Consider the following 12,267-nt stretch of genomic DNA (forward strand, 5'->3'; position numbering starts at 1 on the left):
TCACTGTATAGCATTTTACTTTGACCCTGACAAACAAACAATTGCAGAAAAATAGAATACAACATCTGCGAGGTGATTTAAAGCAGGTTATCAAAATTGAAATTGCATTAGAAAAGAGATATGGGGTGGGATATTTCTTCAGAAATGTAAGAATATTAAATCCAAATTACATCATGAATGACAAAACCAGAGTTTAAAAAAAATACAATATTTATTATTTCAATAAGTATTCAAAACATTGTTAAAACATTGTTTTAAAATAGAAAATTGTTATCTGTACAGTTTTAATAAGATTTGGCGTATTAGCACGGTCAAGATCTGATTCTGTAGCGGATCTCTAGGTCTCCCGCTGGTTGAAGAATGCCAAAGCCATATCGGCTGCGGTCTACCAGTGGCAGCGTTGCATTCTTGTTACATAGCTCCAGATCAAATCGATCCAAGATTGTGAACACAAGCCTAAAGGGATTGGAAAATTAGAAAATAATTCCAAATGTCATTATAAGTTGCTAACAGACAGAAGCAATAGGCAAAAGCTTATGGAAGTACATGTACTCAGAGCTGGTGTTGATAAAACAAGGACTAAAGGTGTGATCAGATAATTTTGCGAACAAAAAAATCAATTGATTATATTCAATAGTCTAGTAATACATAAGGCACTTTCAAACTAAGCAGGATTCTGTTGGGGGGGGGGGGGGGGGCGCTATTTTAATAGGTTTTCAGGCTTGAGTGTTCAAAAAACACATTATTTGTTCACATATTTTACATTGTTGCACTACCTCTCATCCCCTTCTGTCAGTAACACTCTGTTTAGTTCCTGTCACTATGAAGCCCCTCCTTCAAAAAGATTACTGTACTCTGATTGGTTGGCTGGACCATTGTGTTGTGATTGGTCAAACTCATCTAGCATGTTTCGAAAATGCACCTTACCGTCACCACGAATTTTAACATACTACTAAGGCAACTCAACCACGCTTCACCCCCCTTTATTTGCGTATGTCTTGGCCAGGATTTATTTAAATGAGGAATATTTTGATGTGTCATGAAGAATATTCAAGAATAACTCCCCTTGGAGTGACTTTGTGCTTTTTAACTTTCCAGACCTTTTTTAATGCCCAAACAGCAACATTACACACTAAAGAAAACAGCATAGTGGGTCGTCTTTAAGTGTTGATGTGTTGAGTCTATTATACTCACTCTTTAATTGCACTAACTGCAAAATACCGTCCTGGACACAGGTTGTCTTGTGTGCCCCAGGGCACAGAGGGATGTTTCACCCTCACCCCTTCCTTAAAGAACTCCTTCTTTTCTGTCCCATCTGCATTAAGGAAGCGGTCAAACTGGAACATCTGTTGCATTACGAGAAGACAGGCAGAGTTAAAATTTTGATTATTGTGTCTTTGAGTGTAAAATTAATACAACATGATGGTATTATTAGTAGTAGCACCTCCCAACAACAACATTAAGATTGTCTTGATGAAACACTGTAAAGCAAGAAACAGTGCTTATGTGATATGTTTGTGAGACGTGTCCAATGTTTGCTTGCTGGAACAACATCTTGCTGTGCTGTTAATCAGTTTACTATTAATCAGTATGCTTGACATATAAGATTGGATCCGATCTGTGGTTCCCAGTGAAAACACTTAGCACTATGGTGCAACGTCAGCATTTTGGCCAACAAAGTGTGTGCATCTGTTTCTCACAGATAGTAGGAGCAGCAGCAGTGTCTATAAACTGTGGCCCACTTCCCCCCTATTTGTCTTTGTGCCAATGACAGCACTTTAATGGCTAATCCCAGATATCTTACTAGATTAGCCCTTTGACCTGTGCAGAATGTAATCCAAGCTTGATCATAATAGTGGATGTCAATAAAGATGAATATGGGTTTAGGTTATGTCAATAAGTGAGGCGTGTTAATAAAGCAATACGCAATTCCTTATCTGCCAAAAAGCAACACTAAACATCAAAACCATTTAAAACAGTCAGTTAAATCTAAAAAAATAAGTTAACATTTTAGAAACGTAAACTTGACATCTTGATCCTAAAGAAAGTATTACTTTTTATAATTTTGAATTATATTTTAATTTTAAATTAAATATATTTTTTTCTCGTTGGTGTTGCTATATATATATATATATATATATATATATATATATATATATATTATATTATATTATATTTTAATCCCCTCCCCCCATTTTCTAATTGGTACTTAAAGGAGTAGTTCACTTTTAAAAAAACTTTTGCTGATAATTTACTCACCCCCATGTCATCCAAGATATCCATGTCTTTCTCTCTTCAGTCAAAAAGAAATTAAAGATGAACTGAACTGAAAAATTTCGACTTTGAAAACGTGTTGTTTATGACAATTAAAAGTAAATTACACTAAACATTTTTTTAAAATATATATTAATATAGCTTTTTTAAGCAACGCAAAATTGCGCTTGTTTGCGCTGGCAGTTCCGATGACGTCACTGGCATGGTAGGACCCGCGGAGCGCCATAGACAACAGCTGTAGGTCCTGTATACACAGACGAAAATGAGCACTTTTAACGGCATGGATTACGCATTTGAGCCCGTGAGGGACAGGCCGGTAGTGTCTAACTACCACCACATGGAGGACGATCAGTTTCAGGCTTCACTTGCAGTACAGGATCGTTTGGGGGAAAGTGACTGTGGGCGCGAGCGCTGTGGAGCATAGACACTGCACGGAGACGATCTGTTGCAGAGAGGTCAACATGGACATTTATTGATCGGCGAAAAATGCATCACCATGCACCGTTCATTTCGGATGCTGTTCGGTGAGAGAAACGTGTTGAAGGAGGCTATGCTGTCTCTAATGGATGTCCGAGCTGAGACGCGAGCGCCCCATAGGGTATTTTACGAATAGGTGACGGCTGGGCTAACTTGTTACACTTTTCTCAGATTGTTTACTACGTACTGGCAGTTCACTCTATGGGCGAGGGTGCATTTAGGAAGGAGAAAATCCCATCCTTTACAGTGTGAACTATACATCAGGGATCTTTTCCCCCTCACCCGAATATCAAGGATTCGAGTAACGTTAACGTGATGCATTGAACTTGTAACTTGTGTAAATAAAACATTTCATGCATTGTCAGACGTTTCATGTACTCATTGACGAAAGTACACATCTCTAAATAGTGTGTCGCTAAAAAATCTGTTTCCTCAGCCATGTCAGCTAGCCTCAGACTGTTTACAAGCTACGGCTGTTCTGCTGGTGCGGGTAGGCAAAGGAGTGGCTTACCATGCCAGTGACGTAGTCGAACGTTGAAATCCAACATGGCGGCGCCCGTGTAACAAAAACAACACTTTTAATGTACCATTTTATCCCTTTTAACAAATTCTGCCATTTTAAAAATTGTACCAATGAGAATAAATAAAATACATCTGTTATATCACCTTTTCTCAAATTTCAGTTCAGTTCATCTTTAAGGTTTTTGATGAAAACATTCCAGGATTTTTCTCCATATAATGGACTTCAATGGGAACCAAACGGTTCAAGGTCCAAAAGACAGTTTCAGTGCAAACTGTTCAAAGGGCTTTAAACGATTCCAGATGATGAATAAGGGTCTTATCAAGCGAAACGATTGCTATTTTAAAAAAAATAATAAATTTTAAGTTTTATAAGCTCAAATGGTCGCTCAAATGTGACCCTACTGTTCGAACTCGTTTATCAAAATGAACGAATCTTTTTTCGTGTCATTTGGTTCATTCAACTAACAACTAACGAAATGAATGAATTAACTTGGGAAAAGATTCGTTCATTTTGATGAACGAGTTCAAACAGGAGAGTCACGAACGTGCATCACAGAACAGAGCAAGGCGATTATTTGAGCTCATAAAACTTAAACTTTTTTTTTATATGAGCGATCGTTTCGCTTGATAAGACCCTTAATCATTGTCTGGAATCGTTTACCCTTTGAACCCTTTTTGCACTGAAACTGTCTTTTGGACCTTGAACCGTTTGGTTACCAGTAAAGTACATTGTATGAAAAAAAATCCTGGAATGTTTTCATCAAAAACCTTAATTTCTTTTCGACTGAAGAAAGAAAGACATGGACATCTTGAATGACATGGGGGTGAGTAAATTATCAGCAAAAGTTTTTTTAAAAGTGAACCACTCCTTTAGGTACTCACCAACAGGATGTGGTTGATAAAGTGTTCAATTAAATTCACATATATTCCTTTCATTTTATAACAGTTTTTTTATTTATTAATTTTTGATTGGTACTTGCCCATGAAAAAGTCACCAACATGCTCCCATGGTGTTGCTGTGTGATTGTAAGGTGTTTGAGTTGTTTCTAACATGTTCCTATTGTAGTGTGTTGTAGATGTTTCTATGGCATTGCTACTTGGTTGCTTGGGGTACTCTGGCTTGCTCTGGGTTAGAAAATAGAAAAGAGACAACCATCAAGTCTCTATTATATTCTAGATGTGGCTTGCTACCTTTGTGAGTATATGAAAATGTTTAGGTTGTAAAATAAATAGTCTATTTCAAATACACCTATTTTTGATCAAGTGAAAATCAATACACGTTTCAAATTTATCTCAAATCTCGCACAGATGTTCTACAGGTAATAAATGATTTATCCCCCAAGTGAATCTCATCTTTCTGCCAAGTTGAGTTCAGGAAGTGGAATTTGAGCATGTACCTCTGGCTGTTGGTGGATCTGCGGGTCCATTTGAGGGCTGATGAAGGGGAAAACGCACAGGCGATCGCCCCTTCGGAGTTGGTATTCTTGGCCATTGCTCAAACGAATCTTCTTATCTTGTATCGCTTCTCTAGTGATTAGAGCAGCTGCAGTTAGACGCAGAGTCTCTTTAAGGACACTATCTGTAAAAACAAGTGACATTTAAAAAAAAAAATTATTTTAATTTAAAATGGAATTGGTTTTGTAATTCCCATCTTGCAATATATATAAGCGCATGAACATGCACACACAACTATTAAGCTGTAAAATATAAAATAAAAATATAATTAAATAGAAATATATAAACAAATATAAAAACACATTATTATATATTGACAAACTTTTATATACATATATATATATATATATATATATATACTGTATATATTAGTGCTGTAAAATATGTTAGATAGTGACACCACCCACTAATACAGTGTATATATATATATATATATATACGCACAAAATTTAATCCAAGATTCAAAGGCAGAAATAAATGGGCATTTATAAGATGTTCTATATTTATAATAGGATGATAAGCTATCTCACTGATGTGACCTACCAAACACTGGAGTGTTTTTCTGTGTTTCGTCGGGACGGAGGTGTTTTCCACCTTGGATTTCCTCTCTCACAGCCCTTAGCGCTTCAGGGTGGGTGAGTAAGCAGCCCAGTACCCAGAATGCAGCGGGACCTGCGTTCCCCTGAGGACATAAACATACCTTAAATTACTTTCAAAACGAAATGTCTGGCATTGCTTCTAAAATCTAAAGTAAACTTATTGAATTGCCTGAAAACTAAGAGAGAGTCACCTGCCACACTGACATGTCACAAGATGTATGACATTATATACAGCAGGGTCTAACCTACACCATACGCGGTTTTATATCAATACTGCTGTCAGTGTGTGCAGAGCAGCGCAGTTAAACCTGTCATACAACAATTGCTGTGGGGTCAGAGAGACTCCGCACTGTCAGTCAAGGTCAATGAGAGATGAAGACTGTCAATAAACCTGACAAAGCAAAGCACAAAGAAATGCTTTCTATGTGGGGACATTCCCATATGATTAAGATTACTTTTGAATTATAAAAGTTTGGGGTCAGTATTGAAAGAAGTCTCTTATGCTCACCAAGGCTTCATTTAATTAATCAAAAATACAGTAATATTGTGAAATAGTATTACAATTTGAAATAACTGTAATTCTATTTGAATATATTTTAAATTATAATTTATTCCTGTGATGGCAAAACAGTCTTCGGTGTCACATGATCCTTCAGAAATCATTGTAATGCTGATTTGGTGCTCAAGAAACATTTATTTATATTACGAATGTTAAAAACAGCAACGACGCTTAATACTTTTTGTGGAAACTGTTATACACTGTAAAAAATATTGTTGGTTTAACTTAAAAAATGACTTAACCTGGTTGCCTTAAAATTTTAAGTTCATTGAACTGGAAAAAGTGAGTTAATAGAATGAAGGGGAATGATTTAGTCATCAGAAACTCAAAATTATATGTTATCTGAACTAAATAAATTATTTAAGTTGATTTGACAAAAGAAAAAATGTCAAGATTACTAATCATGAAAAAAATTTTTTTACAATGTATTTGTTTTCAGGATTGTTTGATGATTAGAACATTTATTTGACATTTATTAGCATTACATTTTTTTTATTACTACAGTAAAAGTCTTTCCAGCCCTGGTGCATTTGCTAGGGCATTGTTCTACTATAAAGGCCCATTCACACCAAAGAACGTTAACTATAACGATAATCACAAAATGTTAAAAATTCTTCAAAAGAATAGCAGATTCCACCCCACAACTATATAATGATAACACCACAGAAAAGCAATATAGTTGGAATCACTTTCACAACAATATTTTTCTAGCTAATGAACGACAAAAACCTTGGCAGCCAATCAGAATCAATCCTGCTTAAAAAACTCAAGAATTTAAAGCAGCATGTTCTTATGATAAACAACAATATTGTCTCAAGTCTTTTATATTCTATTTGATAGATTTGTCTCTTCTTCCATCTGTGGAGAAATTTTAGGTCTGATTGCTTAGAAAAGTAATAGCACACTTCTCTTCAACAAACTATAGGGGATGGGATGTGTTTCAAAGCTTAATATGTATGGCTAGGAGTTTACCTACTGTAATGCCCAACCCTAAATATGTTCAATAGTGTTATTAGCAAGCACCACAAAGTACGCAGTGAAGCTATTTCTCTTCAGTTATACTGCTCTCATGTGGTTACATTGGAGTACTGCTGCATGAAGGCTTATTCAATGTAGATCTATGCTCAAATTTAAAAAGGAATAGTTTGTCATTCTAAACCCATCTAACACCCCTTATGTTATATGTCCCTTTTAGAGCTTGACAGCATACTGTACATTTTCCGTGTATGGAAAGAGCACTGTGGAAATGTCTCTGTCTTTGTGTTCCATAGAATGTTGTACATGCTTGGAACAATATGAGTGTGAGTAGTTGTTGATGTCATACTTTTTTTAGTTGTTGGGTGAACTAATCATTTAATTGTGCCTCAAGGTGTTTATTTAGATATTTTACTGTCAAGCTTGAATAAAATGCATCTAATATACACGTAATGATTCTGTCAAACTTAGGGAAGCATGAACACCCCCTTGCCGTAATTCCCTTCAGTTACAATAGAATCATTCAGCAAATGTTGTTTGGCCTCAGGATGTAGCGTTTAGGTGTGTTTTGGGCAGCTTGTCAAATTGTGTGTTCATGTACTCTGGACGTGTCAGGAACTCGAGTGAAATCAAACACTAGTGCATTCCACAGGTAACAGCCTCTTTTGTATGCGTTAAAATCATAACAAGTGCAAAACCGCCTATCCCTGTGGCAACTTCAAGGTGTTCGTATATCACCACTATGTACTTATGAATGAATTCATTCGAAAAGAATTCTTAAAGGAATAGTTCACCATGACAATGAACTTACACAATAGTTTTATGTTATTCCAACCCTGTATTTATTTTTTGAGTTTTCTAAGTAAAATAAAAAAGGAGATCTTCCATACAAGGAAAATGAATAGTCATTTGAACTGCCAAACTCCATAAAAGTATATTTGAAGTCTTCTGAAACCATTGTTATGGAAATGAACAGGGAATTGAGGTTTCTAAAAAATACTATTCTAAAGTTTGGCTCAGTAAGCTTTTTTTTTTTTTTTTTTTATTAAATCTTGAATCCAATAAATTGATTAAAAGTAACAGTACAGACGTATTACATTGTCATAAAAATAATTATTTCAAAGAAATGCTGTTCTTTTGAACATATGATTCATCGATTCGCCTGAAAAAAGTATCATGGTGTCCAGAAAAATATTTTACATTTATTATATATGTTAATAATATATTTTTATTTTATTAAACATTTATAAAGGATCATGTGACACTGAAGACTTGAGTAATGATGTTAAAAAAATCAGCATGCATCACAGGAATAAACTAAAATTTTAAAACAGTTATTTTAAATTGTAAAAATATTTCAAAATAATACTGTTTTTGCTGTATTCTAATCAAATAAATGCAGGCATGGTAAGCATAAAGAGACTTCTTTCATAAACATCAGAACTTTTTAATGATAGTGTGTGTGTGTGTTTACTAATACAGAATGTATTCTTGTTCTTGTTACTATTATGCAATGCATTTGAATTTATAAGTCAGTACATGTTGTGAAAGGACAACTAAGTGATACAGACAGGGAGAAACTCACCTGTGTGACCCATAGCTGAAGCAGCATTGCTCTCCTCTGAGTCTCAGTATCAAGGCCTTCATCCTGAAGTTGCTCTACATATTTTCCCAACCAGGACTGTTCTTTGGTTCTATCTAAACATTGGGAAGTCAGGAATTTCCACAGTTTTTCTCGTGCTGAGTTCGCAATTTGTTTCTCCTCTAATGAAAGCATACAAAACACAGGTTAGTTATGTACTTATCATCTAATGAAAAATGAATTTACACAGAATAAATAATGTAAGAATGAACATCTGTTTTTCATTCCAATTTCTTTCAAATGAACCCTGCACTACCTTTGTTTACGGTAGTTCGAGCCAGTTTAGGCAAAAGCTTGTCAAACCGGCGAAACTCCTCGTAAACTTCTGTTAGTGCTGCACTATTGTTATTCTCTACTCCGAACACAGTGAGATAGCCAGTCCTGCAGAGAAAAAAAAGACAGGAGGTATGAGGATATGCAGCATAAAAATTCAAACTAGTAAGCCGATTAAGTGGGCCTTAATCGTTTTGCACTAAACCCGGTTTTTCGAGACTGTTAAAACGGCATTTAAGCATTTGATTGGTCACTATTGTCACAAAATGCCACGTTTGACTGCATGACCCAAAGGCATATATGAAATAATGAAGCTGCACCTTGTGGAGGCATGGCAGTCTTATCTGTACAATAATAAGTGATAATTATTGTGCCAGCTTTTGGGTGGGACAGTTTCTGCTAGCTGATGGGTACAGAACGATTGCCAAATTAAGTGTTTAGCCAGTCAGTGTGTGAAGCAGTTTCTCACAATGACAAAACAACGGATCTGTTGTGTAACTTACAGCTTTATACAGAAAATATAATGAGGTTACAAAATTCAGTTCAGCTCTCTGACTCAGCTGTGGTTCTGCTAAACGTAACCTGCTGATAATTTCACATGGCTTGTGGTGTTTTCGCTGTTAAAAACGCAAGAAGCAGGTCAATTAAATAAAATAAAAGCACTTTTTTTAATTCAACTTCTCTTAACTTGAGCAATATGTTTTTAGAACACTGTGATGCACAAGACGCAACTGTAATGGTTAAAGACGTCCATCTAGTTTGTGTTTACATGATAAAACATGGGGAAAGTTGCACAGAGGAATGGGAAAAACGGGTTTTTTTGTGAACAGCCTCTTATAGTCTTAAGGGGTTTCTGATATGTTGATTTTAGAGGATGGCATACTTGAAGAGCAAGCTGTAGCAAAAATTAAACAGTCCATCTTCTTTCCACTCAGACATCTTAAGGTCCATTTCTAACGAGTCCATGAGCCGGAGGAGGTTGTTCTTCATTGAGCTGCGGAGTTGGGTCAAAGCGGGCCCCTGAAAATGCCTATAGTCAAACACACAGAAACACATACTGTATGTGTATATGACAGTTTTAATATTTTTAAAACAATTTAAAAATATTTCTGTCATGACAACTCTCTGAATGTTTGGCATGGTAGATCTGCTGTTGTTGCTACTGCTACTTCAGAGTAAGTACAGGACTTGCTACTGCCAATACATACATGGCATGCTACTACTGTACAAAACATACATGAATTTCCCGTAGCAGATCTATACAGGTGGAGGGTTTTTAAAAGTGCGTTGCAAACTGCTGCTACTACAGCAGACACTGGCCAAGTATTTGAAAGTTTAGATGAAGCTCATTGGCTACTGATACAGCAGGAACCAATCAGCTGTGCCCTGTTGAAAACGATGCCTGCACCATTCTAGAGTATCATGACAGAACTTTGTATTAAAAACAAATTCTCAAGATGACATTAGTTCAGAAAGAGCGATTTATCAGAAACCTACGTCTCAGCTCTTTTCTTCTCAGATTCAGGGTTGTGATTGGGCAGGTTTAGGTTGAAGATTCTCTTCATTAGGAGATGAGCATAGGCAGTCTGGTCAAGCGTGATCACATCTGCCAGGACTTCATCGTAGCAGTTAGAGTCCAGCAGAACAGTGATGTATTTTCCTGCTGCACGGACCTAGTTTACAGTTAGATCAGTGTGGTTAGTGCTAAATATGGAAGTAAGATGCACAGGAAATGTCATGATGAAATTGAACAAGATTGTTATCTTAAAACCAAAACACATACATGTAAAAATCTAGATAAAGATGTATTTAAAAAAACAACCATCTAAGAATAGTTTATGCATAAAATACATACTTTTTGAAAAAGTAGCCTAACATTTTTGAAAATAAGGCAAATTATCACAATTGCTAATTAGCCTATACTTGCAACAAAATGTCTAGGCTAATTATTTGTGACCTTAGATTTCAGAATTAAGATCATTAGTCATTAGTCACATTGCATTTGTAATGTGTAATGTTAGGATTAAGGTGTCATTGTAAATCTTAGTTTTTCGGGTAGCATTTTTTTTTTAGCTATAGACTAAAGTCGCAAGTCAAAGTCAGAAAGTAAAGACCCAGTGTGTCCATCATGTATAACCAAGTAGGCTACATGTAAACTGTATATTAGTTAATTGGAAATTTAAAGCAATCTAACATGATTTAGGCTACTTCATCTAAAACTATTAAAAACAACATATTTCTAATTTGAACTTTGATCAGTTGATTTGAAATAAATTTTAAAAATGCTAAAACGCGATTAAAATTTAGTAAATTGCTAACCTGTATTCGTCATCTAGTTACAATAACAGAACAAACGCCCCTTATGATAGACTGAAGATTGATTGCTGGTTTTATTTTAGCCTACTGTACGAAAATAATATGACCTGTTAAGAACTCACTGTAAAAATGTCTCCGTGCTTCTGTTTCATCCGAGTCAGGAATTTAGCAGCATCTTTTCCAAACTCAAGCGCGTGACCAAGCCAAGGAATCATTCCTTTATCGAGAGGAGGTTCATTTCTTCGTCTGAAAAACGACATGTTTAATTCGTAACTATTTGAGATGTGTATTTAAATCGTTAATATCGTTCGTCAGTCTCGAGAGCTGGTCTGTCTCACCTTGTGCGTCTCGCGTACAAAAACAGAACAACAACTCCCAGCAGGAGAAGCGCAGTCCACATCATGATGACGAGTGTGCCTGTCTGATCTACTGCACTGCTTTCCCGAAGTTAAATAGGCTACTCAACTGAAACCAACACTAACATCACCTACGTCACATCTCATTACGACAACTGTCGAAGGGGTGGGCGTGTAAATGTCTGAATATGACCTAATCTGACATCTACTGTCTGTCACGAAAGTTTCAGTGGAAAGAACATGACTGTTCGTCACGGTGATTAGGCTACCGATAAAGCATTCAATAACTTACCTTAACTGATCATTTCATCAGTTTGCGAAATTATGCAACGACCTTTGATTTGTCAGGTTTTTAAAGGATTTTTCTGTTGTCGAAACGGTATTCATCTCACATTTGTTTTCCTTTTGCCGCCTTTACGTCGTTAATATTAACACTTTAGGTGATAGCCTAGGTACTACACACGATATAAAGGCTATTACAGTAAAATGGCAAATAACATATGGTAGTCTAGGCTGTTTTGCCAAATGTTGCCTAAGTAGGAAGCCCAAAACCATTTCGAGGTTAAGAGGTCTAAAATGCAGAAGTTTAGCAACAAATATTTAGCAACAATTTATGACTTCTCAGCAAATGATTCATCATTAAATGCAATGTCAAACAAAACAAAACCATCCACACAATTGTCTTGTTTTCTTCTCACTTGATTTATTGACACTGACAGACACTGTTAGCCTATATTTGATAAATGTTTGGTATGGCTTCTTCATTATATTCTGGTATTAGTATTATTTTGACATGAATCATGTTAGGTGTCTGTTTTA

The 12,267-nt window shown here is 35.8% G+C and overlaps 1 protein-coding gene across 1 annotated transcript; it reads right to left on the reverse strand.

Annotated features, from left to right (window-relative positions):
• Nucleotides 1-192: 192 nt before the first annotated feature.
• On the reverse strand, nt 193-11,623 carry ptgis (prostaglandin I2 (prostacyclin) synthase). Its single transcript, XM_039647337.2, has 10 exons — nt 11,431-11,623; nt 11,215-11,338; nt 10,274-10,449; nt 9,660-9,806; nt 8,760-8,884; nt 8,447-8,625; nt 5,272-5,410; nt 4,671-4,852; nt 1,195-1,346; nt 193-456 (listed from the first exon to the last, which is right to left on the reverse strand). Exons 1-10 carry the CDS (start codon nt 11,493-11,495, stop codon nt 312-314), a joined length of 1,434 nt encoding a protein of 477 aa, XP_039503271.2. The 5' UTR covers nt 11,496-11,623; the 3' UTR covers nt 193-311.
• Nucleotides 11,624-12,267: the final 644 nt, after the last annotated feature.

This window comes from Pimephales promelas, chromosome 8, assembly GCF_988280905.1.
Source record: "Pimephales promelas chromosome 8, fPimPro1.hap1.1, whole genome shotgun sequence".
In the NCBI taxonomy this organism is placed as follows: domain Eukaryota; kingdom Metazoa; phylum Chordata; class Actinopteri; order Cypriniformes; family Leuciscidae; genus Pimephales; species Pimephales promelas.

Coding starts and splice junctions, on each gene's coding strand:
- ptgis (XM_039647337.2), bottom strand. CDS start 11,495: ATGATGTGGACTGCGCTTCTCCTGCTGGGAGTTGTTGTTCTGTTTTTG. Junction 8,885..9,659: donor TGCTACAGCTTGCTCTTCAA/GTATGCCATCCT, acceptor TTTTCTCTGCAG/GACTGGCTATCTCACTGTGT. Junction 457..1,194: donor GCAGTTAGTGCAATTAAAGA/GTGAGTATAATA, acceptor CAATCCCTTTAG/GCTTGTGTTCACAATCTTGG.